General features: G+C 42.3%; 5 protein-coding genes across 9 annotated transcripts; 2 read left to right on the forward strand and 3 right to left on the reverse strand.

The window, feature by feature from the left end:
- Nucleotides 1-621: 621 nt before the first annotated feature.
- Nucleotides 622-4,038, reverse strand: LOC101754903 (ADP-ribosylation factor 1-like 2). The gene is made up of 7 exons (XM_004951965.4): nt 3,685-4,038; nt 2,823-2,913; nt 2,419-2,534; nt 2,069-2,128; nt 1,896-1,961; nt 1,170-1,375; nt 622-965 (listed from the first exon to the last, which is right to left on the reverse strand). The coding sequence occupies exons 1-6, from the start codon at nt 3,739-3,741 to the stop codon at nt 1,181-1,183; spliced, it is 585 nt and encodes a 194-aa protein (XP_004952022.1). The 5' UTR covers nt 3,742-4,038; the 3' UTR covers nt 622-965; nt 1,170-1,180.
- A 418-nt stretch (nt 4,039-4,456) lies between these two features.
- LOC101755305 (dnaJ homolog subfamily B member 1) lies at nt 4,457-8,206 on the forward strand. The gene is made up of 4 exons (XM_004951966.3): nt 4,457-4,590; nt 4,954-5,118; nt 6,082-6,500; nt 7,443-8,206. Exons 2-4 carry the CDS (start codon nt 4,954-4,956, stop codon nt 7,879-7,881), a joined length of 1,023 nt encoding a protein of 340 aa, XP_004952023.1. The 5' UTR covers nt 4,457-4,590; the 3' UTR covers nt 7,882-8,206.
- A 260-nt stretch (nt 8,207-8,466) lies between these two features.
- LOC101755714 lies at nt 8,467-14,842 on the forward strand. Of its 3 annotated transcripts, none has more exons than XM_012843824.2 (13): nt 8,467-9,056; nt 9,146-9,184; nt 9,404-9,501; nt 9,698-9,936; nt 10,022-10,053; nt 10,132-10,458; nt 10,709-10,777; nt 11,631-11,713; nt 12,217-12,477; nt 12,559-12,665; nt 13,210-13,433; nt 13,696-13,874; nt 14,121-14,842. In XM_012843824.2, exons 1-13 carry the CDS (start codon nt 8,565-8,567, stop codon nt 14,356-14,358), a joined length of 2,388 nt encoding a protein of 795 aa, XP_012699278.1. In that variant the 5' UTR covers nt 8,467-8,564; the 3' UTR covers nt 14,359-14,842. The 3 variants fall into 3 exon arrangements, with proteins under 3 accessions (XP_012699278.1, XP_004952024.2, XP_012699280.1); XM_004951967.3 differs by having other exon boundaries at nt 9,695-9,936; nt 14,121-14,775; XM_012843826.2 differs by lacking the exons at nt 13,696-13,874; nt 14,121-14,842 and having other exon boundaries at nt 9,695-9,936; nt 12,605-12,665; nt 13,210-13,349.
- Nucleotides 14,843-15,165: 323 nt separating this feature from the next.
- On the reverse strand, nt 15,166-19,332 carry LOC101756113 (actin-related protein 6). 3 transcript variants are annotated; one of them, XR_002677256.1, is made up of 9 exons: nt 19,119-19,325; nt 17,987-18,746; nt 17,044-17,242; nt 16,909-16,972; nt 16,250-16,334; nt 16,110-16,160; nt 15,937-15,999; nt 15,578-15,815; nt 15,166-15,187 (listed from the first exon to the last, which is right to left on the reverse strand). XR_002677256.1 is itself a non-coding variant. In XM_022825733.1 (8 exons), the coding sequence occupies exons 1-8, from the start codon at nt 19,291-19,293 to the stop codon at nt 15,686-15,688; spliced, it is 1,527 nt and encodes a 508-aa protein (XP_022681468.1). In that variant the 5' UTR covers nt 19,294-19,332; the 3' UTR covers nt 15,556-15,685. The 3 variants fall into 3 exon arrangements, 2 of the variants coding, with proteins under 2 accessions (XP_022681468.1, XP_004952025.1); XM_022825733.1 differs by lacking the exon at nt 15,166-15,187 and having other exon boundaries at nt 15,556-15,815; nt 19,119-19,332; XM_004951968.3 differs by lacking the exon at nt 15,166-15,187 and having other exon boundaries at nt 15,556-15,815; nt 17,987-18,768; nt 19,119-19,256.
- Nucleotides 19,333-19,456: 124 nt separating this feature from the next.
- On the reverse strand, nt 19,457-23,736 carry LOC101756519 (transcription factor HBP-1a). Its single transcript, XM_004951969.4, has 14 exons — nt 23,468-23,736; nt 22,806-22,952; nt 22,209-22,274; nt 21,996-22,082; nt 21,754-21,840; nt 21,603-21,659; nt 21,502-21,532; nt 21,352-21,409; nt 21,217-21,268; nt 21,103-21,139; nt 20,791-21,005; nt 20,175-20,252; nt 19,960-20,085; nt 19,457-19,733 (listed from the first exon to the last, which is right to left on the reverse strand). The coding sequence occupies exons 2-14, from the start codon at nt 22,857-22,859 to the stop codon at nt 19,617-19,619; spliced, it is 1,065 nt and encodes a 354-aa protein (XP_004952026.1). The 5' UTR covers nt 22,860-22,952; nt 23,468-23,736; the 3' UTR covers nt 19,457-19,616.
- Between the last annotated feature and the right edge of the window lie 1,024 nt (nt 23,737-24,760).

Consider the following 24,760-nt stretch of genomic DNA (forward strand, 5'->3'; position numbering starts at 1 on the left):
GCGCAGGAGGATTAGATGAGAAGCAGCCGTGCAGCCCCCGTTTCCTGGAGCTTCAGCTCGGAGAGCGAGGCACCGGTGGCCGCCAGTCGGCCGGAAGAGAAAGGCACTGGGCGGGCGTCCTTCCCGCTGCAGCAGGATAAGCATAGTGCGCGCGGGCACGGAGCGGCCGCACAAGAAGATACCATGTTGAAGCCGGCGCGGCAGGGCCACGCGCCAGCCACCCGGGATGGGAGGGGAAGCCGCCCCGCTGTTGGATCTGGGACCACGCCGTCGGCGGTCGGTGCCGGAACCCTACGAGAGTCGAGAGAGTGGGAGGGGGCCCTTGGGGGTGGGAAACATGTGCGTTTCAGGAGAAGATGGGTTTTGTAAATAGTCTACGTTTAATACTCCTAATTAGTATCTAAACATTCGATGTGACGGGTGCTAAAAATAAGTCAGTGGAAGAAAACGGGGCCTTAGCATTTTCAGGAGTATTCTTTCCTTGCAAAAAGGGAATATTTTACTGTTTATAAAATGGAAAGTGTATCTTTTTGGTTTGGGCTTTTTTTCGTTTTAAGTGTAGCACTCAGCCATGTTTGAGAAAAAAAAAGAAGCAGCAACACATTCCGCAATTGCTAGCACTTTGCCAAAAGCTTGTATGTGCTAGAATCACAAAGCAATTCTTTTATTGACATGAAATCAATCACCAAAACAACAGCATGCACCAGCCTTCAAGTATACACACAAGACAAGATCAATGTCGATACACACAACGTCCTCTCATCTAAGGCTTTACAAACATCTAGGAAGAAAGTATGCGAGTTCCTGCCGCGTGAATTGGCTCATATGAAGCAAACGAATTCCATCTGCGGGCACTGGACAGCCACACCAAGGAATGCTTGCGCTGGAGCATATTCCTGTGGGCTTGTGGCAAATGAACGGATCATCACGGCACCAGGCATCATCTGGTTGAGGCACCGAGGTCACTGCACAAACAGAACAGGCATTTCAGAATTGGTCGAAGCATTGACATCATACATTCATGAACGGAGAGAACTAAAAAAATGAATAGCGATAACATATCTTGGACTTGCAACAAGTTAGGTGGAAGCAAAAGGAAACGGTCGATGTTCATCTCTTAGTACCACAAACAAAAGGAGTTCAAACGTGTGCTCGGAATGTTATAGAACCTTCTGTTGAGTTAGATGGAAGGGCCAGCAACTGAAGTTGCATGGCCTGATTCTTGCAGCTGCTTCAAGGTGGATGCAAGCCAGTCAAGCCCATCGTATAGGCCCTCACCACGGAGTGCGCAGGTCCCCTGTATGTGCCATATTCTGTTCCTGAGATCATGCAATCCCAGTCCTTCGCTAACCTCATCTGTGCTCATCGCACCTCTCTGCACGAAGAAGAAAGGCATCAGTCTGGGAATGTAACTCTATTACTGCTCATTCGAACCTTTCATAAATCTGCAGGCATTCGCAGTTGTGCTAAACTTGCCATTTTTCAATTAGCCATACTGAATTTCAAAGGATTGTTTTCATGGTACTCTAAAAAGCTTCATATGGACACAAGCAGTTTTCATAACAGTTCCTACACAGCATGGTCTACATATTCACTGTTTAATGAAAGTAAAAACCCTGATTTCTCGCTAACATGTAGTACAGGTTAACATCTCAAAAGAAAAGAGTGCAGGTTAAAGTTTGTATTTTACAAGGTAAATTTGACTCGCATAGAATCAATGCAAAAGACATTGGATACCACGCAACCTTGTAAGAGAATTGAATATGCAAAGAAGGAAAGAGTTAAAGAAAGAACATGTAATACAGTCACATAAGCAGTTGATGTGAGAATGCCAGTACAGTAATAAAAAACTACACAAGTAGCAGTTAGCACTCCAAATTCTTGGTTTAACTTACCAGGTCCTGCTTGTTTGCGAATACTAAGATTATGCTGTTTGCCATCAAAGGGTCCTTGATAATAGTCTGGAAGGATAAAAAGAATGCATGTTAATAGGACCTCATATCATCAACAGACATAATTCAAGGTGCCAGGAAGTTCTGTATTGATGGAGATAGTATGAAATAGTAACCTGAAATTCTTGTCTTGCATCTCCAATCCTTTCTCTGTCCAAAGAATCAACGACATAGATCTGCAACAAGTCGAAAGCTGAAACACAAACTTAGCAAGACCACTAAATGCTCTTCATTTATGTTCTTTACACCAGTTTACTAAGTTCAACGATGCAGTTTTCTACAAAATGTGCTTAGATTTGAGACCATGTATGCACATATGCCATGATTTGGAAATTAACTACAATTGGAGATAAACAATGTGCAAAGTTCAAAGCAAGAAGTGAGAAATATTAGAGCTACGAAAGAACCAGACAGACATAATGAAAAGCTAGAACGTATATATAGACTTCCATGTAATAGTCATTACCAGTGCATCAGAATTACTGAGATACATCTTCCACAGCGACCTGAGTTTTTCTTGGCCCCCAACATCCCACACAGTGAATACCACATTCTTATACTGAACTTTCTCCACATTAAAACCTGCAGGGGAGAATTTATGTTACCAGAGGCAACCATTAGATCAATGGATGGAGAAATAAGGTATGCAACAAAGTTGAAAAGAACAAAAGAAAAAAGGAATAAACTCCAGAGCATTATACGAGGTAACATGATTTAGAAGAAAGTGTTTAAAAAACATATTAATATATGAACTGACTGGAAATGGTCTTTTCACCCCATCATCCAAATTGTAAAGACAAAGGTTGACACACCTCACTGATTCAGCATTGTAGATAGATAAGGAAATAAATAATGATACGGGTCACCTACCCACTGTAGGGACTGTTGAAAGAACCTCTCCCATGTGCAGCCTGTACAATATTGTTGTTTTACCAGCTGCATCCAAACCAAGCATCACAACCTTGAAGAAGGTAATCGCACTATTAGTGACAGACTCAGATAACCATTAATAAAAACAGAACTTGATTTAGGATGATGCAATGAGTAAAGACTTTATGTAATGATTCATTAGGTCAAGGTGGATACCTGAAAAGAAGTATATTTAACTAGAATCACAAGATATCTTTTCAGTCCATTTTAGCGATAAGAAAATTAGCTGGGTTGGATTCCAGTACCTGGTAGACCCATCTACTTCTAATGTACATTACTTAATGCTTCCTCAATCCACATCCTCAAAATTCCCACTTCACAGCTCACTGTAAGGATGCTACAGTTTTTTCTTTTATTTTACAACGCAAGAATGAACCAGCGGCCAAGCACCGAATTCAATTGATTTATGCACAACACAGTTGATAACTAGACTAAAAGAGACATCAATCAATTACAGAATCCTAAATAACGGACCCCTGCTCACACGCTACTCCCAACCAAGAACTCGGATCGGAGCTTTGCCATGGAACGGCATCAGCTTGTAACCTATCAAGGCCCAACCCACACGCCCAAATTCTTGTGCAGTGCCAGCCCAAGCAACATTCATATTTCCTCCAGCAGAACAAACACAATACAATCCAAAGTGGGTAACCTAAGATTGCGAGGGTTCGTTCGAGAATCAGACTACACCAGGCATGCCTAGAGGTTCCAAGAACCTACCTACATCTACATGAGCAAGCAAGCAATCAAATCAAAAAATAAAAGGCGGAAGAAAGGACAGGGAGGGTGATATCATTATTACCCGCATCTCCCTGGTGGAGAAGAAGGAATCGAAGAGCTTCCGAATAGCCTGCCCCATCCCCCCGCCGCTTCCTGCCTGCCTGCGGGTGGCGGGCTCTTAGGCAGCTGTTGCCCTCTGCGGCCGGCCGGCTGCTGTTCTCCCTCTCTCCCCCCCGGGATTCCGTCGAACTCGAGAGGAGTGGATCGCGGGAGCCAGGGCTGGCAGAAAGCAGGCACGGTCCGGTCCAGTGGGTGGGTTGGTCTGGTCTGGTTTGGCGAGAGCTGGAGAGAGAGGAGGAGAGGAAGAAGAGATCGGCAGTGGTGTGGTGTTGCCTTCTTGCCTCCTTGGCTTGGCTTGCTGGTGGGTTGGTTGGTCTGGCTTGCCATGAGACTCCCACAGGAAAAGACAACCCACGCGGTTAGAATACTTTGCTTTGCTTAGTGTTTTCTGTCTGTGGATTTGGATTTCTTAAGCCTCACGCCTCTGAATCGAGACTGCCAAGGACATTGTCTCATGTTCAAGAGATTTTTCAAAATTACAGTGATACGGAATGGGTTTATTATAAGTATACTTTGAACTCCTCTTAATTTTGTATGATCCAGCACTTTCCATAATCTAGTTACGCTGCGCGTGGTCCTGTATATACGACGTGGTGGGCTTAACAGGCCGCCACCATGCGGCGCAAGCCAGCCCCGTAAGCGCGCTTAGCAGGCCGCCACCCCGTTTTAGGCCGGCAGGAGCCTGCTAGGCCCAGCCCAGACAGAGTCGCGAAGTTATCCCAAAAAATAAGAAAAACGATACGAAGAATCAGCAATAACCGACGCGCTGCCAGCAGGGGGGTTCCGGCGACGACTGGGCTAGCGGCGGCGCCCTTCCCCACGTCTTCGCCGCGCCCTTCGCCGGCACCAGGCGACGAACACCCACCAGGTATGCCCGCCCCTTCTATTCCTCTCCTGATACGCGAAACGGAGCACCCAAACCCTAATACCGCGGAGCTATTCTTCCTGCCGCGAAGTTACTATTATTGATCCATTCCTTTCCTGTAAGCTATCTGCATCCGGATCCCACCCAGTTACAATATGTGCATGTATTTATATATCTACTAATAACTTCGATTTCTTTGCAAAAAAAAAGAATCGGGTACACCCATGTCCTATGCTGGGTCCGCCCCTGACTGGAGCTCCCAAATGTTTTGTTAATTTGGGCTTCTGAAAATTCGGAGTCTGGGGATACATTGATCTAGGGTTAATGGTTTACTGCACATTTGTGGTTTCCTGACTGCAAAAGCAGATGGGAATGGACTACTACAACATCCTCAAGGTGAATCGCAATGCGACCCTGGAGGACCTCAAGAAGTCGTACCGGCGGCTCGCGAGGACGTGGCATCCCGACAAGAACCCGACTGGAGGTGCCGAGGCTGAGGCAAAGTTCAAGCAGATAACTGAGGCCTATGAGGCAAGTGAAATTTGCACATCAGCTTTCCTTCCAATGTGACGCATTAGGAAGCATATGTCCCCATTTTTGAAAGGAAATGGTAGTTGTTGATCGTTTACTTTTATTTGGGTGGTATGTATGCATATGGAAATCTTTTATTTTTTGTAAATGGAGTTATGTTTCTTTTAATTATAGATGTATCCTCAAAACGCCTCAAGTCCTAATAAGTTTGGCTTTTCTAGTAGTCCAAACATACCATGTATATAGCTATTTCAGACTGAGAATGCGTCACAAATTTTTTGAGCTCAAGTTTGAAGTTACCTGGATCTCCAACTTATGGCTAGATTCCCATTCAGCATTTTAAATCTGCATCTTGGATCTACCAAATGAAACGCATAGCTCATGCTTTTAATTTATTTGCAAAGCTAGAGTATTTTTTAAGAAGAGTCTCCCTCTGCCCCATTTACTTTCATGTCTTCACGCCTTAATTAATATTAATAGGTTTTCACTAAACGAGAGCCACTTGAATCAATTAGTTTCTGATATTAGGGAAAAAAAATCAAATTCGATAAAACAAGTTGATGGTGAAGCTTATGCCAAAAGAAACATATTATGATCCTGCACTTTTCTTAAGTTTCAAAAGTAATTATTCTATCCTGGCATCTTGGAAGTCTAATTCCTAACTTGTAAATACTTTGCTAACATTGGTTTGAAATGGTGAGGTTCGGACTTAGTGTTATGGTAAAGTACCGTTACTGTGAGTTAAAAATGTCCTCTCATAGTCTTCATGTACTTCCAGGAGAGAGTAAAAAGAGCAAAATTGCACTATTCTCTGGATCACTTTCAGCCTAATGTAGAAAAATCAACGTATAAGATTTGTCTCATATTTTCCTCTTTTCAACTGTCTCTATAATGTAAACTCCTTTTCAGGAGCTTTGTTGCTTATTTTCTCTTTTGCTGACCAACTCTAGATGATTAGTGCAGGTATTAAGTGATCCAGAGAAGCGTGCAATTTATGATCAATATGGTGAGGAAGGCTTAAAGGGGATGCCTCCACCTGGCTCACAGAGCCGCTCCTCCACAGCTGCTGGCCCAAGCGGTCCAAGTAATTTCCGGTACAATCCTAGTGACCCAGATGATTTCTTTGCCGAGTTCATGGCAAGCAACAAGACTTATTCTGTCGACCAAGACCGGATGCGATTTCAGCAAAGATCAAATTGGACTTCAGCAAGGAACAGTAGGAGTGAAGCTCCTTCTAGTTCACGGAAGGAGAGTGGTGCTAGTACAAGCCAGGCAGAAAAGCCACTGCCTGTGGAAAAAACATTACCTTGCACTCTTGAAGAGTTGTACAATGGAACAAAAAGGAAAATGAAGATCACTAGGAATGTTGCAAAGCCAGATGGGTATGTTGAATGTCTTTCCTCATATCCCTATAATTCCCTTGTAGTGATATGCTGTTCTTCAATGTGGTGCTTTTCTTCTTTTTTTGCATAAGTGTTTGGATCAATGTGCGAACATTGCAAAACTTAGAAATTTGAACATGCAGAACATGATTTTTCTTCCATACTTAAGATATGCTCTGAATTCTGTTATCTTCCATTTGCATTGCATTATACTGAGTCCAGTATGTTTTCCCCCTTTTTTCCCGCAAGCTGAATGCTATTATGTCTAGATTTGAATAAATCATGAAGGCTGAGATTTGAATCATCGAATGCATATACATGGTGCTTGAGTTGAAAATGTGTCACCGGCACTTATTTTTTGTTTGCATATCGAAGCATGTTTACGGGAGCTTGCAGATATGGAACAGTCTGTCCATTTGGCTCTTTTCAACTTCACATTGGCTGAAATTAGCAGTCATACTCCAATAATATTCATTACTCCGGTCAAATTCTCTGACAACTCCCAAAATGAAATCCTGGAAAAAGTTAATTTGAGCATATGGCTGCAAGGTCATGCTAATGTCTGCCTGAACTCTGATGAGCCTGCTGGCTGGTAATTGCTTGACATGGAAACAGTTTTTGGAGGAAAATCATGCCATTTTGACATCATACTTGGTATACCACTTCTATAAATACTTCTTGCTTCAGTCCTGCGTGCCCACTTTCCTTCTCCAATCATAAGCAATGGGAAGGATAGATAATTGGCTAATGATCCCAACTGTTACTCTTGCTTTTTTTTTACCCCCGAAACAAATACCAACACCAAAATTCCTCTTCGTTTTGTTAATTACACAACAGCATGATTAGCTTGAGATATCTAAATCTATTTGATGTTACATTTACTAAGAAAATAAAGAATTGTGCTGTTTCTCAGACTATTCATCTGAATCTCATCTTGTGCAGAAGAGTGGAAGTTGAAACAGAGATCTTGGCAGTGGAAGTGTTGCCTGGCTGGAAGAAAGGAACCAAGATTACATTTCCGAACAAAGGCGACAAGCTGCATGGCCAGTTGGCACAGGACCTGACCTTCGTCCTTGACTTGAAGCCCCACGATGTGTACATTCTTGATGGGAACAACCTTCTTGTAAAGCAGGAGATCCCTCTGGTGGATGCCCTCGCTGGGACGGCGATAAACCTCAGAACCCTTGATGGCCGGAATCTTCCTGTGAGGGTGGAGGAAGTAGTCCGCCCTGGGTACGAGGTGGTGCTGGAGAATGAAGGCTGGCCGATCAGGAAGGAGCCGGGGAAGAAGGGGAAGCTGGTAATCAAGTTCAATGTGGCCTTTCCAACAAGGTTATCGTTGTCGCAGCGGGCAGCCATCAGGCAAATTATGGCCAGCTAACCAGAGAAGGGAAAGATGAAACAGTGGCTACATTGGCCCTGGAATCTAGATAGATAGTTGGAATTCAGACAGATCCGTGGTTATAATTGCCCGTCGCTAATTGTATCTATTTTCTATGGTTAATTGAATATGACCTAGTTTTTTTTGGGTCTCTATTGGATCAGTGGAAAATGGTGAGGATATTGTAACCTGATTTCCCCCTTCTGAATTTTTGCTTCAGTCTTTTTTTCCCCTTATGTCATGGTTTGTTTCATTGAAATACTGGAAGTCAATTGCAAAGGAAATGACAAGAAAGCAAGAGGAATCATTTGAGCCTTTTTTTTTACTTCCTTGTCTGGCTGTTACTATAATGTCAATTATGTAGGATTAATATTTTTGGGAAAATAAAATTTTCATATTCATGCTGTCTCGCAATGAAATTTCTGCAAAATACATCTCCGGGGAATATTCTGATGTTATTACTACGCATTTTGATTTTGAAAAAACGGAAAAAAAAGGTTTATCCAAATATCCAGTCCAAGGGAGGACTTGCTTGCAATTAAATACGGCTGAACCCAAAACCCCCCCGAAACGGCGAAACCCCACCCCACCCGCAGCTCGCCACACCACTTGCCTTTCCTCGCACTGCCGCCGCCGCCTCCAACTCCGGCGCCGGGGAGAGGAGTAGGAGGGGGAACGCGGGGATGGACGGCGGCGCCGACGACGAGTGGGAGGACGCGAGCTTCCTCGACGAGCTCTTCCGCGCCACTGACGAGGCCGTCGCCTCCCGCAACCCTAACCCCACTCCCACTACCACTCCCACGCCCGCCCCCATCTCATACCTCCCCGCCGCCGCTCCCATCTCCTACCTCCCCGCCGCCTCCACCTCCACCTCAGTCTCGTACCTCCCCGCCGCCTCCGCCTCGGTCTCGTACCTCCCCGCCGCGTCGTACCCCTCCCCCGCGCTCCGCTTCTCCCCTCCGCGGGAGCTCACCCAGCGCCCGCCGCTCCCGCGGCCGCCCGCGGCGTCCAGCGATGGGGAGGCAATGGCTATGGTCGGGCGCGGGTTCTCCCCTCCGCGCGAGCTCTCCCAGCGCCCGGCGGCCGAGGAGAGCGACCTCGCGATCATCGCGGAGTCGGGCGGCCGCGTGGCCGCGAAGAGGGAGAGGGAATCGAGGGAGCTCGAGAAGCTCAAGGTGATTCCTCTCGCTGTGTTTGGGAGCCATTCACTTGGCTTGATGCATTTGTGTTCTATTCCTGACGCTTTTGATCTTAACCACTGCAGAGGGAGCTGAGCCGTGCCTCCAAGCAAATCAATGAATTGGTGTGTACCCTGTCTCATCGGCATTAGCTGTATTCTGTATTCCTGTAAATTGTTTGAGCTTTGCATTTGCTCAACCTTGACTTGATTGAAGTTACATTGAGATAAGGACTGATATAGTAAACTGGGGCTTTGGGCAAATTCGTTTTATCAATTGATCGGTGTTGTTTTAGTTAAGTTGTATGATCAGCACAAGGTGATTCCTTGCAATCTTGTATGCAGAAAAATGAATGCTCTGAGCTGAGAAAGGACAGAACAAAGAAAGATCTTCAAATCAAGGCCAAAGAAGTGGAGATTCAAAATATGAAAAAAGCAAATGTGTAAGTACTGCTGGTTTATATACACATAATTTCAGTCATCATGATGCTCACGGTGAGGTAGCAAGTCATGCATTTTGTTTCTGAAGAATTTGAACATGACTACTGTGAAATATTATTTGATTCACATGTATTGTTTTTTTTATCAGTTCCTAGACCGTTGACACTTCCCCCCTTTCTCTTTCTTTTTATTCAGCAGCTTTGCCAGCAAAGATGTTTGCAGCACAGGGATGGATGTTGATCAGTCTTTTCATGCCCCTGCAAATGGGGCTTTGCATGTTGGGGGTTCTTCTTGGGCATCCACCAGGCGAACAGACAAGACAAATGGCAAAGATAATGATGCCAATTCCTTGCAAGTTGATCTGTATATGAAGCAAGGGCATCAAACTGATTTACCTGAGGACATGGAACTGAAGCGACGCACCATGATCGATAATGGTAAGATTTTGAGCTATTTTGCTGCTGATACTTTTTTGTTATCCTCCTGCTTTGAATCTTATTGGCGATTCAACTTGATGAACAGGAATAAGTACTTCTGGAGGATTGTCTCTGGAGGTAACACCCCTAGTTTTTTTGCATCCTACTATGTCATATTCTGCTGGAAATTTGCATGATATCTTCTGTGTGTTGTAGGAAAATACCCATTTTGAACCAAGAAGCACTATGTGCAAGGAAATTAAGGCGATAGGAGTCCAGACGGATAGTACCTCTGACAGTGGACATCTTGAATGCAACAAAATATCGGTTGCGCGTATCTCTGGCAATCTACGTGCAATCTGGGGGGTGCCAACTAACAGTTTATCAAGGAGGAATTTGATATCAAAGATCATTGTTTCTTGTTCAGAAGAATTTTTGTCACTTCTCCAATGTACCAGATTGACAGAGAACTGTAAAACTTCTTGTGAAGCAAGCCCCTCCATGAATGAAGCTATTTCCCAAGTATATGACATGTTCATTAAGGTGAGTGTTATGTAAAAAGCACCTTTTTGTTGCATTTTGCACTGACATGCAATTCCCAATCTTTTTTGCCCCCTCATTTCTATGCCGGGGCTGGTATAAAACTTGTTTTCAGCCACAATATGTCCTAAATTGCATGAGTATTTCAATTCGATATATGATGGTTGCTGCATGTGTCTTCTGCATTTGAAGTCTACATTGTGCATTTTAATCAAGTCATTTAAGTTGACTAATATGGCCAATTTATCTGCAGATGAATAATGAGAAGATACCAATACAGACTTTCCTTGAAGCAGTGCTAAATCTCTGTGTTTTTGATAATGTAAGATCTCGAGACTCCGAGTTTCTTCCCCTTTTTCCCATAGCAATATTTTATCTTGCCATTTCTATTATTGCTTAACTACCACTTATGGATATGTGATTTGCTTCCTCACTGGTACGGAGAAATAGCAGCACTTAAGTGTGATCTTGTACTAATTTCTTCAAGACTGATACATGACAGAATTGATTTGTTCACATGTATTTTTTAACTAACAATATAAACTAGGAGTGGTCCTAATTTGCTATTGAGTTTTTGTGATTATGCTGGAAGGAAAATGATGTTTCTAATGCGAATACTGATGAACAGCAATTTCATTTCTACTAAGTTCCAGTTTAAACATGTACCTTATTGTGAAGAGTGATGACCCTAGCGAGCATAGATCAGTAGGAACTAACAATGAATGAAGTAATCTTCACAAAAGCTATTTATAACCCTTTCTGCAGCAAGTACTGAAGCAATGCTGTACCTTTTAGCTTGTTGATTTATTTGTGAATAATAAAAGAATCAGCAGTTAATTTATTTAGACTTGGGAAAATGCTAGTAGTAATAGCAAAATGATTCCACCATCAGTTTTGAACATCAATAGTAGCTTCATTCATCACTGTTGGCTTTTGTTGAGTCCATCATGGCATCCATCACCTCATCATATATACTTAGGGAGTTGGAACAATAACGATGAAATAATACACTTAATTTTGTCCTGCACATTGCTGTAATGGTTTGGCTATATAAATCAGTTTATCTTTCACCTTTCCTATGGATTGTGGCTCAACTGATGCTGTCAAATTTTTTTTATCACATAAGTCCTTTTGCTTTGTTTTATATGCTATTTATTTTCACCTTCTCGTTTCAGGCTGCTATAGTCAGTAGAACTTTGAGGATATTGCTCAGTATATTGCAACACTTGCTGAATTATGGAACCAAGTCTAGTGAAAGGTATACTCATCAATGGAATACATTTCTAGTTGCCATAATAGCTGCATTTTACAATTGAAATAAATATGGGGCTTAGGTTTATCACTGGACTCAAACAGTAATCAATTGTCCATATATCAGATGAAGCAAAACAAACTGTTTTTGTTCCTTTTAACTAAGATCCAAGTTTTTTTTCTTTCTCAAATTCGATTTCAACTTGGATATTTTACCCTGACTCTGAGCTGTAAAGTGATTTGTAGTGCTTCAAATGATATCTGTTGGTCTGCTACTATTTTGCTTTGTCGATCTGTAAACCATGCATCTCGTTCTGCTTCAGTTTTTCTATTTTTTAGGGGTTGAAATGGTGATGTGGTTTCTAAATGTGATGAACTGGGCATTTTTTTCTATATTCAAAATGTTGCTACTTAAGTGGCCTGCATAATTGTACTATACTTTTTGTTGTTTACAATTGTAGGTTCCCATGCTTATGAACTTTAATTTGATTTTTCTCAGTGTACCCTCAGGAACAATGTTTCTGTTGAACCATATGTCAACATAAACTTGGAGAACAGTCACAAAGACAGTTCCGCTTTGCTGAGCCTTATGGATGCAGAAAATCTATTGAGACAGCATAATATGTCTCTTCCTTTTACTTTCTGGAGTTCAGTCTTCACTGTAATGCTTCAAGTTGCGGTCAAGTACTCAGAAGAAACAATTCGAACTGATGCATTATCCATAATGATTCTCATTTTAAGAACAACAGATCCCAAAGAGGAACGCCACAGGTAAACAAGCATCTGAGTAGTGTTTCCTTTTTTAGTTGGTCACAAGGTTGGATGCTAATGATATAATGTTGCTACTTTCAGATTCGGATTTACTTCTGTAATAACAAGATTGCATCTGCTATTGCAGAAAGAAAATGGATTGCTTGTAAAGAAGCATTCTGTGCGTCTACTTTTCTTGCTTTTGAATTGTAAGTTCTCGTGCTCATATGTTTCATTTCTTCCCACTAGCTTTAGAACAGAAGATACTAGCTTTAGAAAGTTTTACGGCATGTACTTTAGGACCTCTAATAGAAGACAGCACATGGAGTATCGTTCCATTCCCTAGTTTTTAGACATGCCTGGGAAACTTAAATGTTTCAGGCATTCCTACACTTGAGTTAATTGTGTACCAAAAGCTCATCTTCCCCTAGGGGACTCCCCATCCCTCCATTCCTCATAAGCATAACGGGAATTGGTTCTGGTATCTCTATTTCAAGCTCTTATTTTTAATGTCTAGATGGAAAAGGCATGATTTTGGCGTTTCTAGTGTAAACTGTAGTTACCCGGTGTTTCTGTCCCATCCCTTCCTTTGAAATGCTTATGTAGCAGTTACGTTCAGTTGTTGTGGAATTGGTTTAATGGAGGTTTCTGGTTAAACAATTTGTTTTCCACTTCGAATATATCTTGTTGTGCTTGTTGAACAGTGCATGCCTTTTATCCTTGCAATTGCAACCTAATTCCTGTTTCTGGTAGGCCCAGTGATGTTGAAGTTGCTGTGTAGTGGAGGCAAAGATGGCAGTGAACAGATGGAATCAGAAGGGTGTGAAAATGATAGGTTGAAGTTGCTGCGTATTGGAGGCAAAGATGGTTCTGAACAGATGGAATCAGAAGGGTGTCAAAATGATGGATCACAAGTCATAAGCTCAGTTCTAGTGGATTTATCTGAGTGTTTGTCCTGTGGGACAACTTGTTCTCTGGTATGCTACTTCTTAAGTTTTTCAGGCTGCAAATCCGCATGTAGAAATATTTAGCTAGAGTCTATTCTGTGATATCGGAACCCTTCAAGACTAGACCAAATGGATTAAACATAGTGATTGTTTTTCACCTACCATCGTTAAAGAAAAAGCATTGTATAGTGTTCCCAAGGGTCTAGCTAGAGACAATTCAGATTCAGCATAGCTTCCTAACTTGTCATTTCACTTTACTTCATAGCCGAACAATTAAGATTTTATTTTTCAGGAAATTGAGCTTTGCCGGCTTGTTATCGTTCTGTTAGCATATATTGCTTCCAGTGGCAAATTGGGATATGAGGTGCTTTTAGGTCCAGTGAGTGCCCGTGGTGCCAATTTCTTGGAGCTAATAATGCAAGTCCTTGCATCCCAAATGCAATTTGAAACACAGGAGTTACTGAAAGAAAGGTACTCTCAAACTTTTTCCGTCCCAGTCTTGTGCATTACTAGCTTGCTGGATCATACTGTGATTTTGGAAATAGCAAGTAGTGCATGGATATAGAGCAGTGGCAATGAATGAATGCTAACCATCTAAGCTCAGTGCAATCTGCACCTTCCTGTTGGCAACTATCTATCTTAACCTGCACCGCTTTCAGTTGCCCTTAAGAACCTGTGTTTGTTATACAAGTACTAATGTGAAAATGGTTTCTGCAGGTGTCTGCTGATGAGAGAGGCTCTTATCCTTCTGAACCGGCTGGCATCACATGCAAACTTTTCAAAACCAACTTTGGAAGTGCTGACACGCAGTAAGCTTTGTGCAACCTTGACAATTGATGTCGCGAACCGGTTACCCCATACCCAGATGGCAAACGATCTTGCTGAGCTGGCCCAGAAGTTCAGGTCGCGAGTATATGCTTTCCTGGAGGAGAAACCCTTGACAATTGAATATTGACGGGTCCAATCCGAGCGCTTCTCACAGGAGTTTGAGGTATCCAGGAGCAGCGGAATTCATCAGTTGACCGCTCCAAATCCCTGGGTAGCTAGGAATTTGGATTGGATAGTACCCCGGAAACCGGGGGGGGGGGGGGGGGGGGGATGATTTTGATCGGGAAGTTTAGTTTATTTATTTCTTATACTAACCCTAGGATCTATTTCTGGGTTGGGTTGGACTGGCTTGGCTGGGGCGAGTAGATACCTTTTGGTTGGTGGTGTACAGAGGCAGCTTCCTCGCCATTTTGGGGTAGAGAGAATGTAGTGGCACTACGGCACGGCAATGCCCACGGAAATGTATATCAGATTCATTTGGACATCATATGGCGTTGGCCATCGCAGGTTTAATGGCATTTTCAACTTCTCTCTTGACCTGGAATCCTGGACAATGTTTGAATGCTGCCCGGATGGATTTTGTCCTTGATTTACCTCGTTGGGAGACGGAAGTGGAACGGTGACTGGTTCTGGCACTGGTTTTCATGCGCAATTCAGGAAGAGCCCGTGGACTCTGGCCTGTGCTGTTACTTTTTTTTTTCGTTTTTATTTGAACTCTGCCACAGATCGCAATACCACATAAATATCCAAGTCCCGCTCAAAACCATCCAGGTGTAGACGAGGTTTTGCTCTTTTTATATTAAAAAAAAAGTGTAGACGAGGTAGCCTTTTTTTTATAAAAAAAGTGTAGACTAGGTTAGCCCTTTTAAATCTCACTTACGAGTCATGCATGAGCTACACTTTTCGAACCAGCGGAGGGCCTCATCAGTCGCCATTTAGTGCACAAGAGAGGATATTTCTAAAGGGAACATATCCAGTAGAAACCACACCCTTCATGAAAACCTGTGCAAACCAAAATAAAAATTCGTCTAAATTCACAAAAAAAATCACACATGTAGATGATATATGATGATACACATCCTTGTAAAATATCTTGTCCAAACTCGACTTCGTTTGTGAGATATAAAAATAAAAGATTCTAATAAATCATTTGGACAACTTTCAGCCTTGGTATTTGTTATTTTTATATCTCACAAACGAAGTCGAGTTTGGACAAGATATTTTACAAGATTGTTCATCATCATATTATCTATACGTGTGATTTTATTGGTGAATTTATATGACTTTTTTACGTGGTTTGCACTGGTTTTCATGAAGGGTGTGGTTTCTACTAGATATGTTCCCATTTCTAAATCATCAGTAGCCATTTAGTTGCCCTAAACAAAAATCAGATTGGCCTGATCTACGGAATTGCCTCATCATATTTACAAAACCATGATCCATTCTACTACACTTCAGTGGAAAAATCTTCGCCGACACCGTGCTGATCCCATCTCCTCGTACTCTGATTTTGTGACGCACATTGATTCGAAATCAGGGCTGGAGGCCAAAATGGATCCACCTCTCCAGACACCAAGAATTGGGCTAGACAAAGTAAAAGTGTGCGATAATGGCATTAGTATACATAAATGGGCAACGGAGGGAGACAAAAAAAAAATTCTTTTTTTTTCTTCTTCTTAGATCAGAGAGAGACAGCCGGGCATACTTCTCTTGACGAGTTATCTTCACCTGGTAGTCATCAGGGACAAGAGGCCGAAGTTCCCTCTCCCTGTAATACATCACAAAAAGTCACCTTGAAATACAAAAAAGAACAAGTTTATCTGACAGCCCCTCCACAGCTCACTGTATAGTGTGTGTAATGTTAAAGAAACTACTTACAATCTTTCAGCAAATCTGGGGAACAATGTGCTTCCACCTGTCAAGATGATGCTGGAAACAACCCAAACAGATGTGAACTCATATGAATAGCATATTCAAAGATCAAGAGGGGTGCAGATATACATCCAAATAAATTATACCTCTCGAAAAGCACAGGTTGAAGATATGGATGGCATGCTTGTACAGCACGAACTATACACTCAGCAAGCCCAGCTTGATTTATACCTATAAATCAAGCAGCAGAGATTAGTCTGGCAACAATGAGCAGCTTGCAGACATGCTAACCTAGCAGAGTCTATTTGTTATGAACCTCTTAGATTCTATGCCTTGCCAATATCATGGGGAAAAAATAATAGAAGTGAACTTCACCAAGCATTTAAGAAACTAGTGTGCAGAAGAAAATTGAAAAAAAATATATAAATCTCTTGTGTTCTTTTCCTGGCCAACGTTAACGAAAAAACAATGATAGAAGTGAAATTCAGTAAGCAGATGCAAACTAAAGAGGACATGAATTAGCAGGTCAATGGAACTGCTGGTCCTTCGTCACTGGCAAGGATTGTTATCCAAGTAGCTATTGAGCTTAGATATATTACTGGTGTTGCAATTATCTATATTTACAGGGAAAATCTTCCCCATCAGAAAATCCTTGTGTTTTGCACTGACTTTTAGGGAAAAAACTGGAAAGAAGAAAGGTATAAAACTGATATGATGCCTAACAAAATTCGGAAGGACAAAATGACGGAACACATTTAAAATCTGAAGAACGAAAGTATACAGGATGTTTAACATTGACACTAACCAAGGTCAATTGGATGAAAAAGCATCTCCGGGACAAGGAACCTCTCATTTGTCAATACAAATTCCTACAAAGATAAAATCTTCATTAATGATACCAAAAGAATGTAAGGAATATAACTGAGACCAAGGATGTTACATTTTGACTTAATTCTGGCTTTTTACGATCCTCAAACTTATTTGTCTCCAAGCCATGGTCCTTTCTATCTGATTCTTCATTGAGAGGCAGAGAGCAGTATCTAAGTGCATCATCCATGTCCTTGACAAACCCTTTCTTGTATGTTATACCATCAGGGAGAATGTAAGAACATCTAAAAGGGTTGTCCTTGAAAGATAACCTGCCAAGCAATTGCAAAGCAAGCTGCTAAGATAACTGAGTACTAATAAAAATCCCTTAGTTTCCTAAACTGATTAGTAGAGTTCCAATTTCCAGGCAATGATTTTACACTGTTTAACATGTTTTCAACATAATAAAGCACTTGAAGGGAACATGTGTTACAAACAAATCTAAAATCCAATATGCTATATACTTCTGAAAGCATATCCTCAGTAACATTTTTCTAGCATGGTTGGACAGCATCTCTTAGCATTCTAACTCAAATGTGCTTTATGAACACATTCAAACAACAATATGGAGAAAACATAACCCAAGTATAGGATGATTCCAAAAATATAATCCAGTGTGCTTAATTATTTATTTGTTTGTTTCACAGAGAGAAATTTTGCATTCTTTAAATTCAAATTTAAAGTCTTTCATGCTTTGCATGCCTGTTGTGATTCTTCAGCTGAAGATGCTAGCTCACTCTCTCCCACACACAAACATGCACACACAGCACCTTTTGTTCTGGAAGCTAACATATTCAGTTCCAGAAGTACTAGGCTATCAGTAGATGCAGTTAAATTGGTTACACAGGTCACTCTAAAATTTTCAAACGCTACATGCTCTTAGATGCCTTTGAACATAAAGGTCACTGTTCAACCCTCAAATTTTATCGGAAATTCTATTGCACTTTAACCCTGAACAGACAAAAAGAAGAATTGAAAATATGATATGTACATGACAGATAATGAAGGCAGCAGACCTGGCAAGGCGCAGATCACCAGGGACATCAAGGGAGACAAAGCATAGCTTTTCCTTTGCATCATCAATGAGAAGAGTTTCATCCATGACATTAAGCGAACGGTATGAGACAAGCTCCTTGAGATAGTTTGTAAGGGCCTTGCCACCAAGGTCCATACGCCGCACACCATAGTTTAGAGTAAAATTCTGAAGCACAGGGGATGCATGTGTGAAAGAGAAGCCACAGTCAACAACAAGGCTGCACTGGGCACGAAAGAGCGTTGGTTGGCGGCTAGCTTCATAAAGGTGGACAAGGGAAGGAGCATCTGCAACACACAGAGACTTGAACCCAAATTCCTCGAACACCAGCTCGTCAGTTGCATGCTGCAGAGCGGGAGGGTTGAACATGGGTTCCACCAGTAACAAGGATGAGTTGTTAGGATCCACCTTCAGCAAGTTGCGTACAACCCGCTCCCAGACCTCCCTCTGAACCTCAGTATTGATAAGATAGCCACGGTCAATGGGGCGCTTCAGTGTCATGCCAGTCACGTCGACATCGTCCGCCTGCAGCTGGTCAGCCACAAGCCATTTCTTGGTGTTGCCACCAGGGGGTTTGGCCATACAGTTGGGCACCACAGCAATCGGATCCTGATCCCCGCCAAAGCCAGCCTTGAGAAGGCCACCCCCATTATCTATCACCACCACACCTGATCCACCAGTCATTGTATATCCCTCTCTTCTCCTAGTCCAGCCTCTTCTGAGGGAGAGGAACCCCAAGATGTCTGTTCAAATTTATGAGGTGTCCTGTACACAAATGAAGAAGATGCAAATATACATGATGGAAATGGTAAATTGCACAAAACCAAAGAATGGTAGACTGCAATACACAGTTCAGCAACAGACACGATAGAGGCACAAATACAAGTAGGGTGAAGGTTGGTCAGTCTGGATTAGATTGAACAAGTAACGTAGTACGTGCAACATTGGATCTAGAAGCTAGATTAGACAGCTATACCAAGTGAAACATGTAGCGATAGGTAGGGGCGGACCGAGCACAGGGCATGGGCGTACATTTTTGCATACAAATAGATTAGACTAGGTTTTGGTGTGCTCCGTTTCGCACAGAAGGAAGGGAAGAGAAGCGGCGGGCATACCTCGTGGGTGCTCGTCGCCGGCAAAGGGCCCCGCGAAGACGTGGCGAGTGGCGCCGCCGCTGGCCCAGTCGTCGCCGCCTGGAATGGAAGACCAAGAGAGGAGAGCAGCAGAAGAGAGAAGGGGACGGGGGAAAGAAGGGTGAACCCGCTGGACTAGTTGGGCTAGTTGGGCCATATCTGTTGGGCTAGTTGGGCCAACGTATCGGGAGGGAGTATCTCACGCTGTATCGGCAGCGTATCGTGAATTATTTTTTATTTTATTTTTAAACCGTATTTTTCTGATACGTGCATCGCGGCGTGATTACACATATTAAAAAACTACAGGAAATACAAAGTAATTCAAGGAAAGCAGTGATTGGCATATATGCATATGCCGTTAGAAATATATTAGCCAGCTGAGGTAGAACTGCATACACAATTTTCTCCTATTTTCTGTTCGATATTTGTTCGAGAAAATAAATGGCAATGCCGTGTTACAACAATCCTGGGCTAAACAGGTCAAGACTCGTTGCCAGGCTGGGCATCGGAATCAGGCTGCTTCTGGTGGCCGCTGCCATCGCCGTCGTTCTGCTCATTCATATCAGGAATCGAATCGCCGGTTGCCCCCAGCTTTTCCTGCAAATATCATACAAGCATTGAGGCCTAAATCTATTGCAGAAAATAACCTGTCTGAAAGAATCACAATCAGAGCAATATGCAGAATAAGAATAACTCGAGGCATTGCAACATGCAAATTGTTATTTTCTGTTACAGGTGTAACTGCATAATTGAGCTACCATGACTAAGCATACGAGATGTTGATAATACAAAGATAGCAAATGAACGATCAGGAACAATCTACCTTGAGGGAAGCATTCTGTGAAAGTAGCTGTTCGTACTCCTTTCTAATCCGTTCAAGCTCTGCCCTAAGCGAGGAGTTTTCCGACCTTAAAGATTCAGCACGTTGCCCAAGCTCCTCGCACTCAGCCTGGAATATGATCACGAAAGCATTTAACAAAATTCTCTTAGAAGATAATATTAATGTAGAAGGATGTCAGCATGCACTTTGCACAATACCTGCTTGCGCAGCCGGGACCTGCGTGCTGATTCTCGATTAGACTGCTTTCGTTTCTGCTTCTTGAGTTCCCTTTCATCCTGAATGTTGCCATGGTACAATCACAGTTTGCAGTCATTAACTTTCGCTATAAATAATATTCTACACACAAAAGCGCTAACCAAGTAAAGCAGCACAGAAGCATGGTATCCTTATTAGTATATTATGTTTACCACACACAAAGAAAAAATAAGATTGAGCATTTCAAAAGATGATCCCCATAACTCATCCACCAACCACAAATTTAAAAATCAGTGTGAAGACCCTATAGCTTGCTGCTAGCTATTCTCTTGTTGTTTACTAAGTTTAAAGGACGGTGTTCAGAGGAACCCAGGAAATTTTTAGCTGAACATGGAAAATGGAAACAACAGGGCATCAAATAGTTTCTCTGGAATTGTTACTACAAAATGGTTATCTAGAATAGCACTATCAACACAGTGAATATAAAAAAAACAGTATTTGGTTCTACAAAGCAAGAAATACTGTACCAACTAAACAAGACATATCCTCAAAGATCAAGATTTAAGTATAATCATTATACTTCATAAAGATAAGCAAATACATGTCGATGGACTGTACCCATTGATCTCCTCGGGCTGAACCAGCAGTTGCTTTGCCCTGCGTTGCAGGGATAGCTGCAGAACCGGGAGCAGCCCAGTAGTCCATTCCAATATTCAAGTTAGCTGTGGAGCCAGGAACTCCAACCATCGCACCCGGTTGTATTGGAATCATCGACATGCTTTGATTTAACATTCCCTGTGATGCTGAATAAGATATGCCATTCTGTGAACTGCCTGCATATTGACAGAATACACCCATCATCTTATGAAAATAGATATGCAATTCTATTAGTCTTTATCATGAAAAAGAAACAAGTCCTCAGATGCCTACCGTCTTCCTTTCCATCATTGTCCTTTGAGTGTGAATCCTATTACAGCAAAATTACTCAGACGTCTGAAAGAAGTGTTATGATAAGAAAGAATAAGAACCACAAATCAATCTCACATTTTGGGAATTGGCATCACTTCCTTCACTTTCACTCTCACTTCCACTCTCACTGCAGATAAAAAAAGTTGGGTGATTAGGTTGTGTGTTAACTAAAGAAATTTGTTGACTTATACATGACTAACAAATAAAAACCTGTGGGAGGTAATCCCATTGGCAGATGGAGCAGATGTTCTGCCAGGCTCACTTTTCCCTGAAATTATTACCAGAAGCCTAATTTTAATTTCCATGCTCCAATTGACCTTGATAGTTGATACTGAAGTGTTGACCTTGGACAAGACTCACCATTCATTTCTGGAGCACTTGGCGCAGCTCCCTAGAAGATATATTTCAGGATTACATGAAACAATGATGAGCAAAAAGGGGACAGACAGTTGGTTACTTACAGGAGTTTCAGCATGTCCATTTGTTGGCATAGGATAATGACTAAATGGATGCATACCCTGCATTAGTTATTCATTAGCACAAAATGCATCAGCAAAACAGGATAAAATGGTGCGTGTACAAAGCGGATTTGTTAGGCATAAAAGTGCATACAGGTGTTGTAGAGGGATGGGCATATACTGTTCCAGGTGGATACATCACATAAGGTGATTGTGGTGTCCCGTAAGGTGGCACCATGGGCTGCAATTATGGAAAATTGACTTTGATTCACAAACAAAAATCAAATGTCTTGCACTATAAACATATTAATACAGATTGACAACAACAGTAGAGATTGACGGAGAAGAGAGGGAGTGGGGATGGGGGTAGCACAAAGTTACAGATGTAGAGGTCACCTGAGCTCCCCACATGTATGGATGAGCCTGTGGATTTGCAGCGACAGTAGGGGGGAAGAACCCATGTGGTGGCATTGCTGAGTAGGCCTACCAATATTTTTGACAAGCAGGAGGTAAAGGAAAGGAAAATTATTTGATAAAAATAAAAGGTACTGAAAAGGAAAATATTAGTCTTTCTTTATTAGTATAAGGGAACACTTTGTATGGAATAACCTGAAAGCTGGGCCATTCAGGGTAAACTGAAGCTGTTGCACCAGACGTAGTGGCTGGAGGTTGATCCTGAGAACAGACAGGTAAGAAACACACAAGGAAGGGTAAGCAAGCATATTATGTATTCACAGTAGAAACATGGGGGTTGTGTTTTGACTTAGATAGATATTTCCTTTTGCCAGTGGAAGGATCTAGCCTATGTAAATAAAACAGGATATGGCAGAACATACTGCAGTTAGTGCAGTCCGTGGCATTATTAAAATGCTACTTAGAAAAATCTATACAATTCCACACTGTAACTTTGATACCAAGAATATATTAGCATAGAAGGCATTGACTTAAAATAGTTCTTCAGCTACATAATCTGAAAAAACTAGAATGTGTACTTCTATGCATTAGTCCACAAAAGCACCAATTCATATGACTTGTTTGGCATGTTTCCCTAATTTGGGTGCAGCACAATCACACATATTCGATATAATCATCCGAGCCAGTAAGTACCATAAGATTATTGCACTAGCAAAAAAAAAACCCTTTAGGAAACTAGAGAAAAAATTAAACACTGAAAATGCCATTTCAAAAGGTCAAAGTGTTTATTACTTGTTCTGATGCCTTTGGAGCCTTGGAGGGTGTGCTAGGTTCATTGCTACCCATGACCAAGAATGCTTCTGGCCAATCAGCTTTCCCAATCACTTAACAGCAACCGGAATACCAACAACTCATGAACTGAATATATGGAAGAATTTCCTGTTGAAACCAAAAGAAGCAAGCATTGTCAAGCAAGATGCAAAAAGATCTATTAAAAAATATAAATGGCACGACGGAAGACATAGAGGAAAGCGAAAGGTCTCAAAATGTTGCAAGTACAAATTTCCCGTTCGTGTCCAATTGGACGGTAAGAAGATACACAAATGGAGTCGAAGAAGTTCGCACTAGATGTATAAATTTCGAGCATTCCGCACGCATTTTACTCATCAGAAACCAAATCGAACATGAAACACAAACGAACTTTTGTCGAGCCCATGTTCCCTGGTCAATGAAGCTGGAAACGAAATCACTTGTACGCTGTTTTCTTACCCACTTAATACCACGATTATAAAAACAAAATCCGATAAATAGCAGAAACCCGCACCAACAAATTCACAATGGCTAAGCTATTATCGTAGCATAAGCACGTAGATAGAATGCAAGCGAAGCGTCAAACGCAGCCGGTCGTATCACTCCGCTCACTTTATTTCAAAAAATAAAAACACTCCTCTCACCAGTCCCAGGCCCGTCGACGGGGAGAAGCTCGCCGGAGCGGACAGGGCAGAAGCCGCAATCGATGACCGCCACCCCCCCCCCCCCCCCCCCGCGCGCGTCTCGCAGCCACCCGCGGCTCTCGTAGCAGAGGTCACCCGCAAATGCAGCGGCGGCGGGCTCCGGCGGGGCGATGGGTTTGGAATTGGAAGGCGGGGAGGAGGGAGGAGGAGCCCGACGAGGCCGCGACGATGAGAGGAGGAGGAAGAAGCGATGGCGTGGCGCCGTGGACCCGGTTCTCGGTGGACCGTATGGGCCGCCTCCAACCGTGCGTGCGTGGGGCCCACGAAGGGCGATGATGATTGGGGGCATGGGCCTCCGTGGATATATCGTGAGCCAGAAGCCGCGCCGATTGGTAGGTGGATGGATGGGATAGGGCCTGGCTGGCCCACCTGGGGCGACGCAGCAAGAAACCGGCAGCCATCTTCGCCGGCTGGCCATATCTTCTAGAACTTTTTCTCTATTTTTTTACTCTCGAAACATACTACAATTCTACCCCTAAAAGCAAAATGAGCCTCGTTATGGTTCATTCAAATATCTCAGATGATATCCTTTCCATCAAATAATTAATAAAATCATCTATAAATTATTGTAAGGTATGTCATCGTATCCTGTATTAGAAAATTACAAACAGCAGCTGACTGGGAACGGGAGAAAAAAAAATGTATACAACTGCAACTGTACGTGCACGCATGCACCAATAGTTTAAGATTTTTTTTTAGAAAAAGGAAATGTTTAGGAAAGTTTTGCTGCAGTCCCAACTCAAAAGCTGATGAAAAAAGAAAAGATGTACGCATATAAAGGGAATAAATCAAAAGCAAAGTCTATTATTATTTCTCCATCCATTTTTGACGAAAATATCCAAGCGACAATCTCCAACGCTTTGCTCGCTGAACAGATAGCTTTCCTAAAAACAGCATGTATAAAAGAGATAAATCGTTTTTTTCTCAAAAACCAAATCGTTACACGTACATCAAATAGCCCACATAAGAGCTGCGACCCCACGAAAATCGGTATTCTTCCTTCCTTTCTTATGCGTACACCAATTGTTTAAGATGACGTGTGGACTTTTTTATTGGCTTAGTGTTTGTTTTTTAAATGATAAATAATAGTATACGATTGGCGACCATCAGCTTGTCAGAGTAGCTTTCACATACACCGTGATTGCAAGATTAAAAGCTTGCTCGCAGAAGGGGAAACAAGAAATGGTAATAATGTGCTTTGGCTGGGGTTATGTTGAGATGGTAAAAAATGCC

The sequence above is a fragment of the Setaria italica genome, chromosome I (genome assembly GCF_000263155.2).
Source record: "Setaria italica strain Yugu1 chromosome I, Setaria_italica_v2.0, whole genome shotgun sequence".
Taxonomy (NCBI): domain Eukaryota; kingdom Viridiplantae; phylum Streptophyta; class Magnoliopsida; order Poales; family Poaceae; genus Setaria; species Setaria italica.

Coding starts and splice junctions, on each gene's coding strand:
- LOC101755714 (XM_004951967.3), top strand. CDS start 8,565: ATGGACGGCGGCGCCGACGACGAGTGGGAGGACGCGAGCTTCCTCGAC. Junction 10,054..10,131: donor CTGGAGGATTGTCTCTGGAG/GTAACACCCCTA, acceptor TGTGTGTTGTAG/GAAAATACCCATTTTGAACC. Junction 10,778..11,630: donor ATCTCTGTGTTTTTGATAAT/GTAAGATCTCGA, acceptor TTCTCGTTTCAG/GCTGCTATAGTCAGTAGAAC.
- LOC101756113 (XM_022825733.1), bottom strand. CDS start 19,293: ATGGCCCAACTAGCCCAACTAGTCCAGCGGGTTCACCCTTCTTTCCCC. Junction 16,000..16,109: donor CCCAGATTTGCTGAAAGATT/GTAAGTAGTTTC, acceptor GATGTATTACAG/GGAGAGGGAACTTCGGCCTC. Junction 15,816..15,936: donor AAGATAACTCGTCAAGAGAA/GTATGCCCGGCT, acceptor TACTTTGTCTAG/CCCAATTCTTGGTGTCTGGA.
- LOC101756519 (XM_004951969.4), bottom strand. CDS start 22,859: ATGGGTAGCAATGAACCTAGCACACCCTCCAAGGCTCCAAAGGCATCA. Junction 22,083..22,208: donor CTGAATGGCCCAGCTTTCAG/GTTATTCCATAC, acceptor AAATATTGGTAG/GCCTACTCAGCAATGCCACC. Junction 21,140..21,216: donor GTGATGCCAATTCCCAAAAT/GTGAGATTGATT, acceptor TTGCTGTAATAG/GATTCACACTCAAAGGACAA.
- LOC101754903 (XM_004951965.4), bottom strand. CDS start 3,741: ATGGGGCAGGCTATTCGGAAGCTCTTCGATTCCTTCTTCTCCACCAGG. Junction 2,914..3,684: donor TCTCCACCAGGGAGATGCGG/GTAATAATGATA, acceptor ACCTTCTTCAAG/GTTGTGATGCTTGGTTTGGA. Junction 1,376..1,895: donor TCGCAAACAAGCAGGACCTG/GTAAGTTAAACC, acceptor TTCTTCGTGCAG/AGAGGTGCGATGAGCACAGA.
- LOC101755305 (XM_004951966.3), top strand. CDS start 4,954: ATGGGAATGGACTACTACAACATCCTCAAGGTGAATCGCAATGCGACC. Junction 5,119..6,081: donor AGATAACTGAGGCCTATGAG/GCAAGTGAAATT, acceptor TGATTAGTGCAG/GTATTAAGTGATCCAGAGAA. Junction 6,501..7,442: donor AATGTTGCAAAGCCAGATGG/GTATGTTGAATG, acceptor CATCTTGTGCAG/AAGAGTGGAAGTTGAAACAG.